The sequence below is a fragment of the Alnus glutinosa genome, chromosome 14, assembly GCF_958979055.1.
Source record: "Alnus glutinosa chromosome 14, dhAlnGlut1.1, whole genome shotgun sequence".
Lineage (NCBI taxonomy): Eukaryota > Viridiplantae > Streptophyta > Magnoliopsida > Fagales > Betulaceae > Alnus > Alnus glutinosa.
The window spans coordinates 19,338,755-19,359,050 of record NC_084899.1 but is presented as its reverse complement, the minus strand read 5'-3'; the positions used below and the strand labels follow the sequence as shown (position 1 = coordinate 19,359,050).

General features: G+C 32.1%; 1 protein-coding gene and 1 long non-coding RNA gene across 2 annotated transcripts; both read left to right on the top strand.

The window, feature by feature from the left end:
* The first annotated feature begins 12,290 nt into the window (after positions 1-12,290).
* Positions 12,291-13,055, top strand: LOC133857652 (E3 ubiquitin-protein ligase RHA2B-like). Its single transcript, XM_062292943.1, has one exon. It carries the CDS (start codon positions 12,346-12,348, stop codon positions 12,826-12,828), a length of 483 nt encoding a protein of 160 aa, XP_062148927.1. The 5' UTR covers positions 12,291-12,345; the 3' UTR covers positions 12,829-13,055.
* A 2,336-nt stretch (positions 13,056-15,391) lies between these two features.
* LOC133856511 (uncharacterized) lies at positions 15,392-16,024 on the top strand. Its single transcript, XR_009898213.1, has 2 exons — positions 15,392-15,598; positions 15,727-16,024. It is a non-coding gene; the product is annotated as an uncharacterized LOC133856511 (long non-coding RNA).
* The last annotated feature ends 4,272 nt before the right edge of the window (positions 16,025-20,296 follow it).

The window sequence follows — 20,296 nt, the reverse complement described above, 5'->3', positions numbered from 1 at the left end:
TATATATATATATATATATATATATTTTTGAGATATCCAAAAAAACACATTATTTATTAAAGTTGAATGGAATTAAACAAAGAAATCTTAGATCCTAAGAATGAGTGTTGGAACACTTGGAAGGTTTTTAATCCAATACCTCTCACTTTTTTTTAAAGTGTAAATGTGTAATCCTAAAAATCACATTTTTAATTTTACGATTATTTTATAATGCTGGCATGTTAGTACCAATCAACATTTGAATCAGTTCTTGTTCAAGAAATAAAGGTCGGTTAGAATTGCTATATTAACATTGTAATAATTGTGAGATAAAATATGATTTTATCAATTTTATTATACTTTACATTCATAATGAGATGACTATACCAATTTAAAGGTTATGTTTTGACACAAATTCTGACGAAACGCTGTCCGTGTTATGAAATTTATAAAAGTACTTTTATTAAAGGGACATGTTATTTTGGACTAAAACATGAACTCAATCATTGGATCTATAAAATCGACATATGAATCATACAGATTCAATAGTTAATTTGGACTAAAACATGAACTCAAATGAAAAAAAAAAAAAAAAAAAAATTGAAAAAATATCATTTCTCTTTGTTAAATAATAAAGATATATATTCTATTAAATGACATGATAGTTGAATTGTATTACGTACGTACGAATATATTAATGAGTGTGTTTGATAACGTTCTTTAATTTAGGAGATGTCTTTAATTTCTGTATTTTGGCTGAAAAGTTATGTTGATGTTGTGAAAATAGTTTTAAATTCTGTGTGTTGGGAGTTGTTTATTAATTTTTTTTATTTTTTTTTATTTTTTCGTAGAAAGGATAAAAAGAAAGAGAGAGTGTAAAATCTAACACATCCATTTGTTATTTTATTATGTTACATTTGGTGTACGTAACTCATTGTGGTTGGGCTTATTACATGTTGATCGACAGTGGATTATGTTGACTATTGTAAAAATTGTACAATTGATATCTAACAAAAAATTTATGTTCGTAAAATAAAATATATTAATAAATAATCCAAACTATTCAAAACTGTTTTTATCATTGTATCGCATCTAAACATATTTTCAAACTAAAAACTAAAAACACTCAAAAATACATTTTTCAAATATATATACATATATTTATTAGGGAAATGATTATTGTACAATTCTTAACACAATTTTTGTACAATTCCAACAATTTTTTTTTTCAATCTAACTATTTGATCTGTTTTTCTACATGTGAGTCTTACATATGCAAATGTTAATTTTAAAAAAAAAAAATTGTTAGAGTTATATAATAATTGTACAGAAGTTGCAGATGTTGAAATTATTTCATGAAAATTTAAGTTTCCCTCTAATTTGAATGTTTCAACTTTCCCTCTATTTTTTCAATCACTCTTTGTCCCACATTGAAAAGCTATGAGTTTTTTGTGTGCTTTATAAGCATTTATCTTGCTATTATACTAGATAGGATTTTGAGTACATATCTGTTAGTTGTGTCACCCATCGCACGCGTGTCGCTTTGACGCCATGAGTTTATTGTTTTCTGATGTGTTACACATCTGCTTTTCTTACAGTAATATTTTTTTTTCTTCAGAAACTGCTTTTTCAACAGTTTGAAACTGCTATAAACTTCTTTCTGCAATTTATATTAAAAGATATTTTTCCAGCATTTTTTGGTCGATCTTTTTCCTTCTCCGCTTCTTCTCTACTGTTACAGAATTTCTTATTCAAAGTTTATAATCTGCACACTACATTCGGACAGTATTGTATTCTGAGGACAAAATTGTTGTATTCCCTTTTGCAAAACTTATAATTTAAGTGAGAGACAATATTTGTCTACGAGACAGATTAATATTTGTCTTACTGTCCAAGATTTCAATGATTTTCATGTAATTTTTATTTTTTGCTTTCTTCAATTTCTGTAATCCCACATCTTTATTTCCACCGGTAGAAATATCATATCTCTACTTATTATAACTTATAGCAATCAATCTTCCACTAGGTATACTAAATAGTTTCATGAGGTTTGTAATGTATAAACAATGTGGGCCGGGCCAGGCCAGGGTACGTACTTCTCCTTCCCTTAGCAAAAAGCGGATGAGAATTTGTTGCATGTAATCTCCTACCTAACTAAGAGAGGCAAGGGAATTGCAACCCCCTGTGAGAAAAGGGTCCCTGCTCGAGCAGGGGAGGGTCCCATTGGGCCCCCTTACATCCCCCTGTCCAAAAACAGCAGGCATGGGCAATCTCCCAAAATCCCTGTCCAGCAAGAAGTTATATTACTAATGTAAGCAGTAAACCACTCATAAATGCTAAGTCTATTATTAATTTCTTACTAAATTTGATTGAATTTTAGAAATGATTTTAAATTGTCTCAATTATAACTTGATTAGTCATTTTAATAAATAATTCTTTTAAAGGTGATAACGCACGAATAGTTAACGCTTTCTCTAGAATGCCACACCCAATCATAACATTACACTGTTGTTATAAAAATAAAGCTTGCCAAAGCCCAAATATCATGGTTGAAATAACTTAAAACCATGCAAAAATCACACCATGTACCTCTGTACGTACCACTAAAATAGGTAAAGATTTGCAGCAAGAAATTGAAAAATGGAAACTAGAATTTAGAAACTTTAAAGGAGATCGAACTGCTTTTTATTTATTTAACTGGAGACAATTTAGCACGCATTCTGTAGATTATATGTACGTTCATATTCTCACATACAAGCCAAGCATTTTACAATACATATGTATGTGAGAAGAAATTTTCTTATTATGAAGTGCTGCTATGGCATGTCTCTCCAGGTTTTCCGGCGGAATCCTGAGGTGGAAAATCTTCGGGATGGACCTTTTTACTCTGCCCGGGTGCTTCAGAACCACCCACCTTCCTCTCTTCCACGTTGCCGCTGGTCTCTTCTCTCCTTACTCTCTCCTCCTCCATTCTCTTCAGTTTTTCCTCCTGGCGTTTCTGCATCACGTGAACTTGAGCGCAGCTAGCAGCAATGGACGACATGAACGGGAAAATTAAGATCAGAGCTGAAACTGAGAAACAATGGGTGTTGGTGGGATAAATTTGTGGCTCTCTCAGGGGGAGAATTTATAGAGTGGCCGGATATGAAGCCATGCTCACCACCATTTGCATCTCACAAATAAACCTTTTTTTTTTTTTGGGTATTATCTAATTTGACCCAAATTAAATTGGCATTATCCCATTGTCATAAGATGGTTTAGAACACAGAAAGAGGAAAAAGTGGTGGGCGGATCTTGCATAAAAAAAGCGACTTAATTCTTTTCGGTGGCACTCCCGCGGCACAAAGTGCATAACCATTAGTTCCACAGAATGTGCCACGTCACCCTCTTCTTATTGGAGGAATTGAGAATGGAGGGTGCATAGGTGGACATTAACGGGGTTAGGTTGCCGGCCAGCCCCTATTTAAGAGACACTTAACAAAATAGGGCTTACCCGCTAAGGTCATAGGCTCCATAAGGGGGGCAGGAAAACGGGTCGGATCAACAAGACCGTGATATTTCAATACAGTTTTAAAATAAAATATTAATTGAAGTTGCATAAATTAGTCTAAGAATGCGTTTTTGGGATTGTGATTTCGTAAACAAAAAGTGTGATTTTAAAAAGCAGAAAGCTGCTTTTCAAATTGCAGCCAAATTGGTGTTTTTTTTTCGAAAATGCAGAATTTTAAAGGCTAACTTGGGATTTTAAAAGCCAAACTGTAATTTTGCCAAATACTAATTAACTGCGTTTTTAAAAATCACTTTTTCAAATCGTACATTTTAAAATCAATATTTTTAAATCGCACTTTTTGAAATTGCAAATCCAAACAGACTCTAAATATATTAAGAGGGTATTGGTGAATTGTTTACTGTACAAATTCAAAGATTCATAAATTAGTCTGAACACTTGAAGTTGTTAGGGCTATTACAACTTTTATTATGAGTCTTTTTTAAATTGATGTAGCATTTCATATGGCACTTATTACGTCAACCACTAAATAATTAAATTTGATTGTGATTGACGCGATAGAACCGTCACATCAGTTTCAAAGGTTAATTAATGCTTGTGCAAGAATCAACAGTAATTTTGATGAGAAGTTGATGAAAAATTGAAAATACCTAATTTTCGTAGTAGTTCTTAGCTAGTTTAAAAATTAGATGTAAAGCTATTTCATCCAAAACTGGTAATCAATCAACTTTTTGAAAAGGGAGTAATGCCAAAAATTACATTTTTATTATATATATTTTTTTTGATAAAAAAAAAAGAATAAAAAAAAAAAGACCGATCCAAAATTAATTAAAATTGCCATGTCAATATTGTAAAATTGTTTAAAATTAATCCTTGAGGAGGAACTTATGAGGAGGCGCGTCCATCCCACACTTGTCATATAATGTTGGTAATTAAATGGAAGAAAAACCCTATTCGGTTCTCAATTCAAACAGCAAATCCACATCCAAAGTAATGAGTATATAATTTGGTACAAGTTGCATCAATTCTAAAGTTTGATCATGACATGAAGCAATCAAGCAACCATAGAGTTAATAATGCAAAACTATATCATTATTTAATTTATGTTACATCTAAAGATTTGTTTTTGCTTTTCCCACATTGGAGATATTCCTTCTGATTTTGAGGATTTATTGGGAAGCAAAGCAAAAAAGTAAACCAGTAAAGTGTCCCAAAGATATATATATAAATCAACATGCGTGTCGCTCATTTTATGGATATTTTATCTCTCAATTTGACCCTAAAACTGTCTATTCCTCTTATTTTTAAAATTATTTAGCAAAAAATAAAAAATAAAAAACTTTTGATTCACGTGCTTAAAATGTCAAATTGCTAATAAAGAAGCTACATGATGGCTTATTGACTACTTTTGAACAAGATAATTCATACGGGGATTCTATAAATTTAATAATTGATTTAAAAAAGTAATGTACAAAAAATATACAAATAATATGCAAAAATTATTTTTCTGAACAGAATAATTCTTCTTCATTAGAAATAGATAGACCAAAATCATGGTATAGGCATACCAAGATCCCTACAAACAACATCAGAAATGAAACTAGGCCACTCCTCTAACTATACATCATCAATACACTTAGAAGAAGCCTCCTTAATTAGCAAGCACATGAGCAACGCTATTAGAATCTCTGTGACAGTGGATTATACTAGAGAATCTGAAAAATTCTAACTCTTGTATGATGGCATCCACAAAATGACCGGTACGAATGAGGATCGAGAAAGATCCGCATTAATCTTTTGAACAATTTGTAACGCATCTCTTTTGAAAATAACTTTAAAAAAAAACCAGCCTCTTTTCAAAAATTAATTGCATTTAGGGGCCGCCATCATCTCAGCCATTTTTTCGCTCAATTTCCGCTTGTTGATATTTGCATGTAGCTCCCAAAAAACCTCTGAGACTATCGCGATCAACGCAGCCAAACCCAATACAACAAGTATTCCTGTTTATTGAAGCATCCCAGTTAGCCAATTTACCAACCCCTGGGGAGAGGGCTGCCATGAAATATTGCCAATTGGGACACTCCGTTCAGTTGGGCTATTTGGAGATTGCATCCATGGAACTCGATCTTCACAAGCCATTTTAGCTTCAGCAAAAACCGTGTTAGGAGGTGTAAACCTACCTTCAAATACCAACCTGTTTCTTCTCAATTACCATATGCTTCAGGCCAATGTGTCTTTTTGGGATTATGTTTAATGGACCTCATCTACTTCTTCAAATTACTTCACACAAAAAAAAAAATTATTATGGCTAGTGTGATTTTTTGAAAAATTGCTAATACCGAAAAAATTTGTTTTTTGAAATTATGTTTAGATTGTTTAGAAAACCTAAAATAAAATTAGAAAAAATTAGATAAAATCTAAATATAATTTGATATTTGAAAAACAGTATTTTAAAAATAGCTAGTCACCTAAACATGCCATAACATTGTTTCTTTATTTTATTTTATTTTTCTCTATAATTCTTGTAAGTACAATTGGAGATTTAAAGAATTCCTGCTTCGACGTCGGTTAGTTGAAGTTACCATCGATCCCGATGGACATAAACAAAGCCGGTTCAGTAATATTGTATAAGGTTTTTTATTTATTTATTTATTTATTTATTTTATTTATTTTTAATTTTTAATTTTTAATTTTTAATTTTTTTTATTTAAATTTTTTATTATTATTAAAAAAAAAAAATGGTCTTTGCTCAAGGATTTCTATATGTTTGCGAAGACGCATTCTTTTTCTCAGCCCAATAGAGGTTGGCAAAATCTTTCTATTCTCTGAAGCCCACAGTCTATAATTGAGAGCTCTTGCAGATCTAATCCTTGGCAGCCCAAACTGTAGCATATTTTACCCCCTCTCTCTCTAACCCATAAAACTTTTTCTAATTAACCCGTAACTTATTATCAAGGGTGAAGGGACACAGCAATGGTCCATGAGCTTCAAACGGTAAGATTGCTCCAAAAATATGAAAATAATTTTAATATTTTGTTTTGAAAAGAGAAAGAAAAAATTGAAAAATACACATATTTCCCTCTAGCTACCGCGTAATTGCTAATATCTCTTCAAACTACCAATTGTATCAATGTTCTCCCTAAACTACTAAAACAATGTCAATGTCTCCCAAGATCACCAAAAAGACAAAAAAAATCTTAACAAATTCAAAGAAAAAATAAATAAATAAAACAAAATGAATTGTTTAAAAAAAATAAAACGAAAAAATGAAAAAATAAAAATGACCCCCATGTGTGTGTGTTTGTGTTTTTTTAATTTTTTTAACTTCTTTTTTTTTTCAAGTTTTTAGTTTTTTATTATAATTTTAAGAATTTTTTTTTTTGAAAAAAAAAATTTGTGAATGGTATTTTTGTCATTGAGAGTGTTGATTCAGTTTTTCGGTAGGTGACGTGTCACTCCTTGATTCATCTGGTTATTCGTCTTCCTTAGGATCTGGTAAATGATTAATAAATGTGTCGGGGGATTACGGTAATCCCATTTCGATGCCTAAGTTAGTAGGCAATCCTAAGGAGTATTCAGAGTAATTTTTTTTAAAGACAAAGTATACCTGATATTCTTCTGTATTTATAGAGGTTCTGGTGTAGTTAGATTGTTCTAGGAATCCCGGATTTCAAGGGATCACTACCAAAAAAAATAGAATTATTGACGGTTTTTTTTATAGAGGGTTTTAAAAACCGTCTATAAAAAAAAAAAAATTATGAACGTTTTTTCTTTAAACTGTCGAAAAAAAAAAATACAGACGGTTTACAAAAACCGTCCTTAAAAACACTGACGGTTTGATTAAAACCGTCCGTAATTATAAAATTACAGATGGTTTTCTTAAACCAACTGTAAAAATATATTGACGATTTTAAAAAAACCGTCCGTAATTAGAAATTACAGACGGTTTTTTTAAACCGTCTATCTACTTATAGACGGTTTCAAAAAAACCATATGGAATTTTTTAATTCCGGACGGTTTTTTTAAAACCGTCTATACCATTTATAGACGGTTTTAAAAAAAACCGTTTGGAATTTTTTAATTCCGAACGGTTTTCTCAAAACCGTCTAGACCTAGATCTAAAATTAGTAAAAAAAAACCGTGACTCCAGAAACTTCAGCTCATCCGGCACTCTCTCTCTCTCACCCAGCGCGTCGAGGGCCCTCTTCCTCCCCTTCTCTGGTGCTCTCTCTCACTTAGTCCGACGCTCTCTCCCTCTAGCTAAGTATACTCCCTTCGCCGGCTCTCTCTCTAGCTAGCTCGGCTCGTACTCGATCCGTCCGACCCCTCTCTCTGGAAGTTGATCCCGACCGACCCAGCTTCCTAATCTTTTCCGACGACATCCTGAAACGTCTCAACTAGCCCGGGAGCCAAACCTAGCCTCCGTTTTCCTGACGCCCGGTTTAAAGGTTTTTTTTTTTTTTTAATTCTTTCGTCACTTTTTGCAATTTTTTTTTACCTTTTAAATTTGTAATTCGGTTGATGATTTGCATATTATGGACTTTAATTTGTGTGTATTTCTTTGGAATTTTATTTTTATTTTTTTGTAGTTTTAATTTTTATAACTACAAAAAAATATTTGTAGTTATAAATTTGGTTAACGTATGGTATTATTTGGTTGAAATATTTATTTTTGATTTTGATTTCGCAAATAGAAGAGCAAGCATGTTTGAATATTGTTTAGAATATTGATTTCGCAAATATTTGGATGTAAGACTTTAACTTCGACTGGTGATCAGATGTCACAAAGATGCAAGCACAATACTGAATAGAACTGAGGATTACATTATTATAAGTAGCCAAAGAAATGGCTATACGTACAATAATGCTCTGATTGAGCATTTGATTGGGGAAAAAGCATATCAAATTCCATAGAGATGGCATAATAATGAGGCAAAAGCATCTCAAAAACTAGCCCATCAAGTCCTTGGCTTTAGGTAATATAAAGAATGTGAAACTTGCCAATTCAATAAAATAGAAAGTAACTTAAAGGAAAAAATATAAAGGTGATGTGACCTCGAGCATACAGATATTTCGAGATCTGTAATCCCTTTAAAGCGAGTTCGGTCACATGTTTCGGAGCGAGATACTTGTGATGCATAACCCTTGAAGCTCGAGTGGTTTTGCAATATCCGTGGTCCCGGATGTGCGGTATATTCGGGACGGTATATCCGGTCCCGTGAGCCCAAAATTTTTGATGGGCTCGAAAATTGAGGAGGCTGATAATTTTCCTAACAGAGAGGACATTGACATTGATTTGATAATTTAATTAGGTAGTTTGATGAAGACATCGACAATAAAATAGTAATTTGATAAAGAAATATGCATATTTTCCAAAAGTAAAAAAGTGTATCAAAAATTCAAAACGAGTATTAAACGAAGCTACTAGAATGGTAGGTAATCTTTTACATAATAAGGTGTAAATTTTACGCTTCTTTCCGTCAACGATGAAGAAAAGGATTCAATCCATCCACCAATGGCATAGAAGCAAAATCAGGGTAGAATTAGACTTCTATCAAAGATTTGTCTCCAATTCTCATCCCTTAACATCAAAATCAATTTATGCTATCATCACGGCAACGGCAAGACCAAAGTAAATTCAGGAATTCCCCACACGGCAGAGGCAACAAGAAAATAAATTCCACGACCGCCTTGACTTATTCTTTAGGTCTGAAATTGAAAAAGAATCGATCAAGATAGGTAAACAAAAGAGAAAATGGAATGTAATAAATATATGATGTGATTTTATATACTCTTGGTACAAAGATTAAGAAAAGTGGTTGCCAATAAAGACGATTCGGTAAAGTGCTTTACGGATGACGCAGCTTAGAACCGCAAGAAGAGCCCCAAACTTTGAAATGTTTGAAAACTCAAACTAGCAAAGAAACAATTGCAGTAACACATTCAAAGGTGAAGCATCACAGAAGAAATTGCACCGATAAAATCAAGGGTTAAATACATTTTTGCCCCTTGTAGTTTAAAAATTTTATTTTTTACGCCTCTCAATTTTTATTTTTTTCATAGGTGGTATCTGTGCTATGAAAAATGACGGAGATGATACTTCTATTCATTTGGGATGAAAATCCGTCGGTTTTAGACAAAAAAAATAGACGGAAGTACTATTTCTATCTTTTCTCATGACACAGGTACCCTTTATGAAAAAAAATAAAAACTGAAGAGGGTATGTCAGGTATTTAACCCTAAAATCAAACAAAACCGAAGATGAATATGACTTTAACGGCCCGAAGTAATCTAGAGAAAACAAAAAAAAAACAAGAAACGACCGCATTAAAGAAACAACCGTAGTAAACTAGAGAAAGTAAGTAAAAACAATGAGCAGAACACCGGCAACCACCGTAGGGCCGTAGGCTTTGTCGTGAATTAACCGCCGAATGCAAACAAATTGTTCCCGTATAAGCCACGAAGAAGAAAAGAAACAGAAGGAGGCAGCTGTGCCGGCCCACCACGTGGACGTACACAATCACGTGAGAAAGCTGATCAGATTGAGGTGATGTTCCGAATCTTACGTGAATGGAAGAGGGCTAGCTTCACGTACCTTTCACATACACTTTCCGTACCTAATTGGGATGAGGTGAAGTAGATCTTTCGGTCAAAATGGATGGACCTAACATTTGCGAATGAGACTACTTGGTATTTGCCTATTTGGTAACACCTCACCTCTTTCTTATCCACTTCTCATTGCCGTTGGTATGTCCATCCATCCATCCATCCCCTCTTTTCTTTCTTATTAAAGGCCGATTTAATGGTTAATGAATATTGTAAAGTTAACTAATATCAAGTTATAAATCGATCCAAATTCTTTAATTACGTTGTGTATGATTGTAATAAAACTGAGTCGAGTCATGTATTGAATGTTCAATTATATTTTTTTTAAATACAAGTTGACCTTAAGTTTATTACCGAACTTGATAATCTATTCAAATTCTTTTTATTTATTTTTCGAACGAGTTCGAACTTCTTCATGAACTATTTAATTAATTTATTTATTTCAAATATAAAGTAAAATGTCGTAATTTTTTGTTTGTTGTAAATTCATACTAATTATTAGTTATCTAATTATTGTTAAGATTTATTATTTAAGTAATTATATAAATTAACTTAAATAATCTAATCTCAAGTTTTTATATATATATATATATATATATATATATATATAAACATAAAAACCCACTTTCACATACACACACACATATCGAGACTCACAATTACAATAATTCAAATTCCACCTATTTTATTATGAAAAGAATTTATTTTCATCTTTTTAAATACTTAACATGTGCTCATTACAAAATTAAAAATGATATTATAAAAATAATAAAAATGAATTATATGAGTCGAGTCAAGTTTATACGAGTTCAAATCGTTTCATAAACGAGTCTAAATTTTTGTTCAAACTCTGTTGTCTAATAAATGAACTGAAGCCAACTCTATTCATTTATAACCCTAACGTTGTGCTGGGAGATTAGTTAATTTCCCATAACTTTATCCAACATCAATAGCCAATAAGAACACTGGAGTAGGTTAGCCAAATGCTTTTTTAGGTAAAAATTTGGCAAGACTCCTCCATATAATCAGCCCCACATTGGACTCTCCAAAATAACAATTTTGTTTTTGGATTTGCTGTACAGTTCCTTTCTAAATGTATAGAGCAATTGTAGTAAAGGCAAATAATTTTGTATAATGTTTTAATTCACTCTCTAGCACCTAAAAATTATTGAAGAAGCCCATTCCGGAACAAGAAAATGACATCGTGATTTGGATTCGATTTTGATGAATTAATAAATCAATGAGAAGTTTGTTCAAGAAGTTTAGTAGATTATATATGTATGACCAAAACTAATTTTTCTTAAAAAATACAAGGAAAAAACCATCTATTAGAAGTTAGAAGGAGCTCACTATAAAAAAAGAACGAGGGTTGTGATCTACACATTGATTTTTTTAATTTTTTTTTTTCTTGCAGTTTAACCGTATGCATTCAAGGGTGTGTGTAGAGCAGAACGAGACGAGTTTCTTGGCTTTGCACAATGGTTTGAGTTACCAACGAGTAGAGTAGTGTTAGTGCAAGCTTGTTGGGAGCTTCAATAGCGAGCTATAGAGTGTATGTTGAGACTTGATGGGGATTTAGCGGTGAGCTTCATTGTGAGTCGAGGGGATGTGATTTAGGTGTGAGAGAGAGAGAGAATGAGTTGAAATAACAAAAATTAAAAACAAACCATTGTTAAAAAGATTAGTTTGATAGAGTTAAGAAAGACTTTTATGTTTAGTTATGTTTTTGCTTACATTCCGAAGATAATAAATACATTACCAAAACAATTCAAAATATAAAATAATTTTTACCTTTACGTCACATCGTAACAATTTTTCAAATAAAAATTATCATCCAAAACACATAAATAAACATACCTTAAAAAAAAGAATAGTATAATAAAAAATAAGAAAAACAAGTTGTTTAAAAAAAAAAAGTAGAATGTATCAAAAATAAAAGAAGGATCCACTTTATTTCATGAGCGAGATTTTAATTGTGTACTTTATCTCACATCAGTTAGTTAAAAAATTTAAATAAATTAATAATTTATTTATTTTAAATAAATCAATAACATTTTTATCACGTGAAATTATGCAGACCGTCAAATCAAATAAACAATAAAATGGGTACCCTATTTCAGTTTGAATACCCCCTAAAGATAACCACGGGCCACGTCAGCTAGCCACAATCAATTGCTATATAATAAGTGTCGTTATATGTGCTCCGAGCACCGTGCACCGTGCACCCATTGCACTTTGGTCTTACAGCAGCCATGTCGGCTGTCTCTGAATTCTTCTCCCACCTCAAAACCTTGTCCATAGTCTTCTTTACTCTCCTACTTCTTGAAATTATAATTTTCGTCCGGTCGGTCGCCGGATTAAGCCCCAAGCCCGATAAACGCCAAATCTCCACCACCCAATACCTCAAACTCATCGAAGAAAGAAATCCCACGACTCGCTACACGAGAAGATTGACGACGGAGCCGGCCGAGTGCCGGGTGTGTTTATCGGAATTTGAAGAGGGCGAAAAGATCAGGGATTTGCAATGTAAGCACAAGTTCCATAAGGATTGTCTAGATAGGTGGCTCCAACAAGGTTGGGCCACGTGCCCGCTCTGCCGGACGAAGGTTTTGCCGGACGATGTTGTCGACAGTTATCATCGGATGCAAAATCAGTTGGAGTACGATGGGAGCGACGAGGAGGTAATTTTCTTCTTGTCCGCCTTACATGGCTATAGTTCGCATAGATTTTTCTAATTTGTCCAGTTTTTGTACATGGGAAGCATTTCTTTTGTGTTTTTACCTTGAAAAAAAAAAAAAAAAAGAAAAAAAAAAAAGAAAAAAAAAGAAAAGAAATTTAGTATACTTCTGATGATGTCTGTATGTATGACTATTTCAAAAATTAAGCTTAGTTGAGCTGTAAACTGACTATATATGAATGTTTTTAGCAGAGAAAAGCTTGAGATTTGTTGAATTTTTTGCAATGGCTTGTTGAGATGAAGGTGAATATAAAAAATTGGGGAACTTGGTAAATCTTTAATTAACCACCTGCCCGCCCTTGGATCGATAGGGGAGGCCCACAATTAAAAGTATCTTCCCAGGTAGTTGTAGTTGGTGATCTAATTTATGAATCCCCCACAGAAACAGCCTCATCTATATCTTTAAGAGGATTTTGCTTACCATTTTGGCTAAAAATAAATAAATTAGATCTCTCTATTCTAGTTACTTTTTAAAAATATTTATATTCGGTGTCACTTGCAAAGCTCAATTTCACCTAATAAATAGTTAATGTAAGATTCAATATTCGTAAATATTTTTATAAACTATCTGTTTTATGTGGATTACTTATCTCCTCAATACAAGATCGGAGTCTTACAAACCAAATATAATTACAAAATAACATTTAGGTTAGTTTAGCTGGCCGGATGAAAATGGCCCGACCAAACTGAGTTGATAATCATGATTCGTACTCCATTATTTATAGATTGGTAGGTAGAGTGGGTGGAGAATTTGATGCTGCGGTGGCAAAACTTGGTACTGAAATTACCCTATTGTTTTATAGATTGGCCTTTTTTTCAACCTGCATGCAATTGATTTAGGCAAACTACTCTCATCGTGGGTTTATTTTTGTAGGAAAGCCACCACGCTTTTCTTTCACTTTCTTCAAAACTAATCTTGGGTTTGAAAGACATCTCTATCAGTGCCATAAATTCAACCAAAGAGTGGGGCAATCACAGTTCTCAATAAAGATTTCAACAAATTTTTTTTTTAAAAATTATTAAAAATTTTAAAATTAAATTTTTTTTTTTTTTTTTTTTTTTTTTTTTTTTTTTTTTTTTTTAAGGTTTACTTGTCCGAACATATCTTAAAAAGAGAAAAATGCAAGTAAGCCTTATAAAAGAAAAAAAAAAAAAAAAATGCTAGACTATCTCATATTGTTCTCCTGGTATACATCTGGAATGCCATAGATGTAATTAAAAAATTACATCTATATCATTTTGGATGGCGTAGATGCTATTTTTTAATAAAAAAAATTATATTTTTGTCATTCCAGATGTACACCAGGAGATGCTCTAGCATTCCTCATAAAAAAAACCTAACATTTGCTACCATCCGGACAAAAAATTGTTGAGAATGCAAATCCGTGTATATCTTAAATAGATATGATCTTTTGCCACTTTTAAACATAACTTCTGACCATGTTACCCATCTTTTGTCACATCAAAAAAATAATTTTTGACAATTTTGTCCACGCGACACAATTTATTTTTATTTTTTTTTAAAAAAAGTAAAATAAAAGTTACCACGTAAGCTTAAATTCTTAATATAGCCAAGTCATTTGTCCTTTCCTTCAAGCTCTACACATCCGAAATTGTGCCCCAAAATACTAATATTAGAACTTAATTAGTATCCCGAAAACCTTTGGCTATTATAATTATTGTGACTAATCATGTCCAGTTGAACGTGAATTGGACCGTCATCAATAAGCGTTGCTTTTGGGGGGCATGGAGACATGACAAGATAAATCGAACAATTAATCCTTGATGGTAACGACACGATGTGACTTAAAAGAACTTGTCTCTCTCTCTCTCTCTCACGCGCACACACGAACCACAGTGAACGTGTGATAGAAGCGGGCAATAAATCATACGGCAACCTTATTAAGATGAAAAATACATAATTGAAGAATACATAATTGAAGAGTTGTCTATTAAAGCATTATCACGTAAAATGTTCATACACATTAAATTTAGCTAATATTTTCAATAAATCATACAGCAACCTTACTAAGATGAAAGAGACATAATTGAAGAGTAGTCTATTAAAGCATCTCCAACCTTATTAAGATGAAAGAGACATAATTGAAGAGTTGTCTATTAAAGCATCTCCAGCATATTACGTAAAATGTTCATACCCGTTAAATTTACCTAATATTTTCAATAAATCATACAGCAACCTTATTAAGATGAAAGAGACATAATTGAAGAGTAGTCTATTAAAGCATCTCCAGCATATTACGTAAAATGTTCATACCCATTAAATTTACCTAATATTGTCAATTTTTCACCTTCAGCCGATTAGCTAACTAGACGCTAGCTAAAATGCATTTAGTAAGTTGCTATTAACTATAACGCACTCTAGATCAATTTTTTTATTTTTTTTCTTTAATATTTTTCTCTCTCCCTCGCCAAGAGGTCACATTGGCAAGAATATATATATATATATATATATATATATATATATATATATATATATATATATATATATATATAAGGAATTAGAATTGTATTATAATTGCAATAGTTTACTTATTTAAAGAAGTCCTCATAGAGGAAATATATCAAACACTTGTTGTCTCTCCTTCCATAAAGGAACTCTTTCTCTCTCTCTCTCTCTGTTTTCTTATTGTTGATATTGACTCGTTAACATACATATAGTCGAGCAGCTACACCCATAACTCCTTCCTGATAGAAATAAAGAAAAAGGAGAAAAAGAGAAGGGAAGAAGAAGAAGAGGAGCACACAAGGTAGAAACTAAAAACTACATCTTGTTGATTTCATTATGTTGTTTGGTTACAAGATAGGTAAATATATAGACTTAACAAAGGTTAAAGACTAGAATACAAAGGAAAAACTAAAATAAAAATACAAGTAGGTATGGTTGAAGATGATCTTTTGAGATGGAGGAGTGGTTAGGCATATTTACGAATGGCTTTGGTGACTTGTGGCAATGGTGATGGCGTGGGTGGCTTGCTGTGCTGCAGAAATGATGGCTTGATGACTTGCTGTAAAGATTTGGCTTGCTGTGCAGACTAGTGTGGATGACATGGCTTGATGACTTGCTGCAGAGATTTGGCTTGTTATTCATGAATAACTTGCTGTAGAGATTTATTCACTAACACCCCCCCTGCAAACTTATGGGAGAAACTTCCTTCAGTTTGTCTTTTGCTTCTTATCAGCTTTTTTTTTTTTTTTTTTTTTGGTTGGCTAGGGTTTTCAAACTATACCTCAAAGCCTGAATGAGGTCCATCAATGGGTTAAGAAAAGAGCCAACAAAAGGGTGAAATGAGCTTGGGCCTTTGAACATTTACGACAAGTAAGAAATTGGCCGATCAATGAGCCAAGGAAAGAGCCAACAAATGGCTTAAAATAGGCTCGGGTCTTAAATATTACCTTAAGCAAGAGATTGGGCCAACAATGGGCAAAGAGAAAAGAGCTAAATGACTTTAAAATAGGCTTGGTTTTTTGAACATTTACCATAAACAAGAAATTGACCCATCAATGGGCCAAGAAAAAAGAGCCAACAAAGGGCTTAAATGGGCTTGAGTCTTAAACATTACTTCAAGCAAGAGATTGGGCCAACAATGGGCAAAGAGAAAAGAGCTAAATGGCTTTAAAATAAGCTTGGTTTTTTGAACATTTACCACAAACAAGAAATTGGCCCACCAATGGACCAAGAAAAAATAGCCAACAAAGGGCTTAAATGGGCTTGAGTCTTAAACATTGCCTCAAGCAAAAGATTAAGCCAACAATGGGACAAGAAAAGAGCCGAATGACTGTAAAATAAGCTTGAGTCTTTAAACATTTACCACAAGCAAGAAATTTGGCCAACAATGGGTCAAGAGAGATATTTTCTTCTTTCTTTTTTCTTTTTTTTTTTTTTTTTTAAATATCAATATATTAAAAATATACATTTATAAAACTAAATCACTCCCTACAGTTAAATTTCATTAAAACACTTGATGAATTTCGTTAGTGTGCCACGATAACAACAATAAAATGAAGACACATGTCACTTTTAATATATATAAAACTAAAAAGTTAAAGCAATTTAAAAATTAAAATATTTTAATTAAAAAAAAAAAAAAAAAAAAAAACTTAGAAGAAAAATGGTGGCTTGACAACCACCCCTTGGCTGAGGGTGGCTTGCAAGTCACCCCCAATGGTGGATCTGGGGTGGCCCGAAGGCCACTTCAAAGGAAGCTGGGGTGACCCGTAACTGCTCCCATGGGCCGACGGTGGCACGTGCCACTCCCGACTTCCTCAAAGGCCACCCAAATCTACCGTTGGGGGTGGCCCGTGAGCCACCATAGAGGTTGCTAGCAGCCACCCCTTTTTTGTTTTTAATGAATTTTTTTTAATTTTTTTAATTTCTTTAACTTTTTAGTTTTATATTAATAGCTTTTTAAAATTTCTTTATTTATTTTTTTTAAAAATAGTTTTTATTTAATTTTTTATTTTAATTTTTAAAAGAATAATGGGATTATAGGAATAATTCGACAAAATTGGCATTTTTGGCACACTTTGATAGTTTGATAGGTCACATTAATGCATTTAAAAATTTAATAGACTATTTTAAACTAAGTTGTTAGTTCATGGAGCTTTTTTATATTTTTCCCATAAAATTTGGATCAAATAACCTCTTGAACATGTTATGGATATAAACTCTTCAAGTTGATTCAATGATTATTTTTAATGCAATTTATGAGAAATCACTTAGTCTATTGGAAGTAGTTTTATCATTAGCAAAATGACTATTTTAAAATTGTTTGTGCCATAAAAATATCCTTTAAACATTTGATTTTTGGCCATAAAGTTTCTGACCTAACCCTAAAGTCCACATTCATGATTTATTTTAAGAATGTCTTTAATTCACATCATTAACAAAATATGGACTCTAGGTTTGAGATCTAAATCATTTTTACGAGAGACCCTCATTAGTTAGGTCATTATGGTGTTCTAAAGATTTCTTCTTCTTCTTTTTCTTTTTATTTTTTTTATTAAAAAAAAAAAAAAAACACTCCTGTAAGCATTGATATAAATGAATCCATATTTACAAAACTATTCTCTCATGAATCAAACATTTTAGCTACTATATGCCTTTACCAAGTTTTTATTAAAACATATGGTGGGGTTTATGTAAACATGCTTTTAGCTACCAAACAAAACATATGTTCATTAATAAAACAACCTAGTCATATTTCCATGGCTCAAATAGATTTTTCAATACTTAATTAAGCAAAACCATCACATATAGATTTAACCAGAACATAACATGCATGTTTTTTTTATGGAATAGGTCAACAAGTACATAACCTATTGAATATTCATAGATCTAATGGTACATAAACTTGACTATAAAATCATTCTTTCTTGTGTTCAAATCGGTTTTGAAACATTTAAGTAAAACTTTCATACAACATTTTAGAATGTCATACAATGAAGATTTTGAAAGAGGAAAAAGGGATGAGTGAGGTTTGGGTCCTTGAAAGGGTTGACAGAGAGTCCGTGTGAAGACCCACCCGGTTTTTTTTTTTTAAAAAAAAATTGTTTTTTATTATTAAGAGTATTTTTCTCATTTTCATAACAGACTGGCAATATTGTAATTTTTTTTTTTTATTGGTTTGAAAAAGACATTGCTTGCTTCCATAAATATTTCAGAGAAAACATTGCAAATTGACCGTAGCTATAGGGGGATATGAGTATTTTTTTTTTTTTTTTAAAAAAAGAAAACTTTATTTATAATTATAATTTTTTATCACTTTTACAATTAAATACTCAAACTTTAAATTAAAATATCTATTTTTCAATCCGTTAAATTTTATCGAAAATTGACAAAATGCCTTTCCTTTTTTTTTTTTTTTTTTTGGTTAAAAACAATTACAAAATTTTCAAATATTCAGGAATAGACATTTTTATAAATTCCGTTAAATTTTGATTAACACCTTAATTTTTGCAATTTTTTTCTTAAAAAGAAGGAAGAGTATTTTGGGAATTAAATTCTGACAAACATGATCTTTCATCAATTTTTTTAATCTAAAAGCGATAAAAAAAAGAAAAAAAAAAAAGAGGTTAAAAGTGAATTTTTTTTTGTTTCTTTCATATTGTAGGTCCATGAAAATCTGTCGCTTAAACGAACTATGAACACTGAACAGGCTATAGATTTTAACTTTCCAAGAGACATATATATATATATAACTTTTCACCACATTGACACTGAACAGGCTATAGATTCAATGCCACCTAAATATACAACTTTTCACCACCTTGCCACGTTGGCAAGGTGGTCCTCCACTACTTTTTGAATTTTTTTATTTTTTAAAAATAAATTAAAGTGGGGGACCACCTTGCCACATAGACAAGGTAGTGAAAAGTTGTATATTTAGGTGGTAGTGAATCATTACTCTATATATATATATATATATATATATATATATAGAGAGAGAGAGAGAGAGAGAGAGAGAGAGAGATGGTGATTCTTATCAAATGAGTCCAAAAATGAATTGATTAATATTTCAATAACATTAATCTAATCTAGACTGACCCAAATGCAAATAGAAGTTTGCTTTAAATTATAAGATAAACACGGCTATTTTCATTAAAAAGAAAAAGAAAAAAAAGAAAAGATAAACACGGCTATAGCCATATTCTATCTTATTATTGATTCAAAGGTCAATGATTATGCCGGCAGCAAGCATTGGGACATATAATGTGCATCACATTCCTGCTTATATATATCTAACGTTAATTCTCATGAAGAAACCATTTTCTGGACTTTAATTATAATTATATTATAATTATATACAAATGCAAGGAAAAAAAAAGAAAGAAAAGAAGAATCGGAAATCATGTACAAACTGTAAAGAGGAAAGACAACCAATTTAAGCAGAGAAGAAGCCATTAGAAGCTGCAAGACCGATCTGGGTTTTAGGCTCCCGAACCCACTTGGCCGCAAGCTCCATTTTCTTCATATTGAGGCTCCGGGCAAAGGTTGAAGCGTAGGAAAGCAAGTGAGCAATCTCACAGTACTCTCCCTCGGCGCCGCCACCACCAGCCTTTCTGCCATTCTTGACCCTCCTCTCATACTCCTCCGCTACCAAAATAGCAATATCTGCCATAATAAGAAAAATCCTCGATCTGTGTTTGATTCTGAAACCTTGGTGGGGTGGACAGCAACGTTGCCAGTGGAAGCCTATTTGAAGGAGAAGACTAAGTGGATAAGGATCAAGGCTGACAGGTCGCACGCTTTTTTTTTTTATGATGTTTTTTGTAGTTGGTGGTTTTGGACGTGGTTTACTGCTTCCTCTGTACAAGGACATCGGACGACGTGGGCGATGGGATGGTCATTTTTTTTTATTATTATTATTTTAATCTTTTTAAATTGACTTAATTTTTAAAATTATTATTAAATTTTGATAAATTATAGTTAAATTTTGATCTAATAT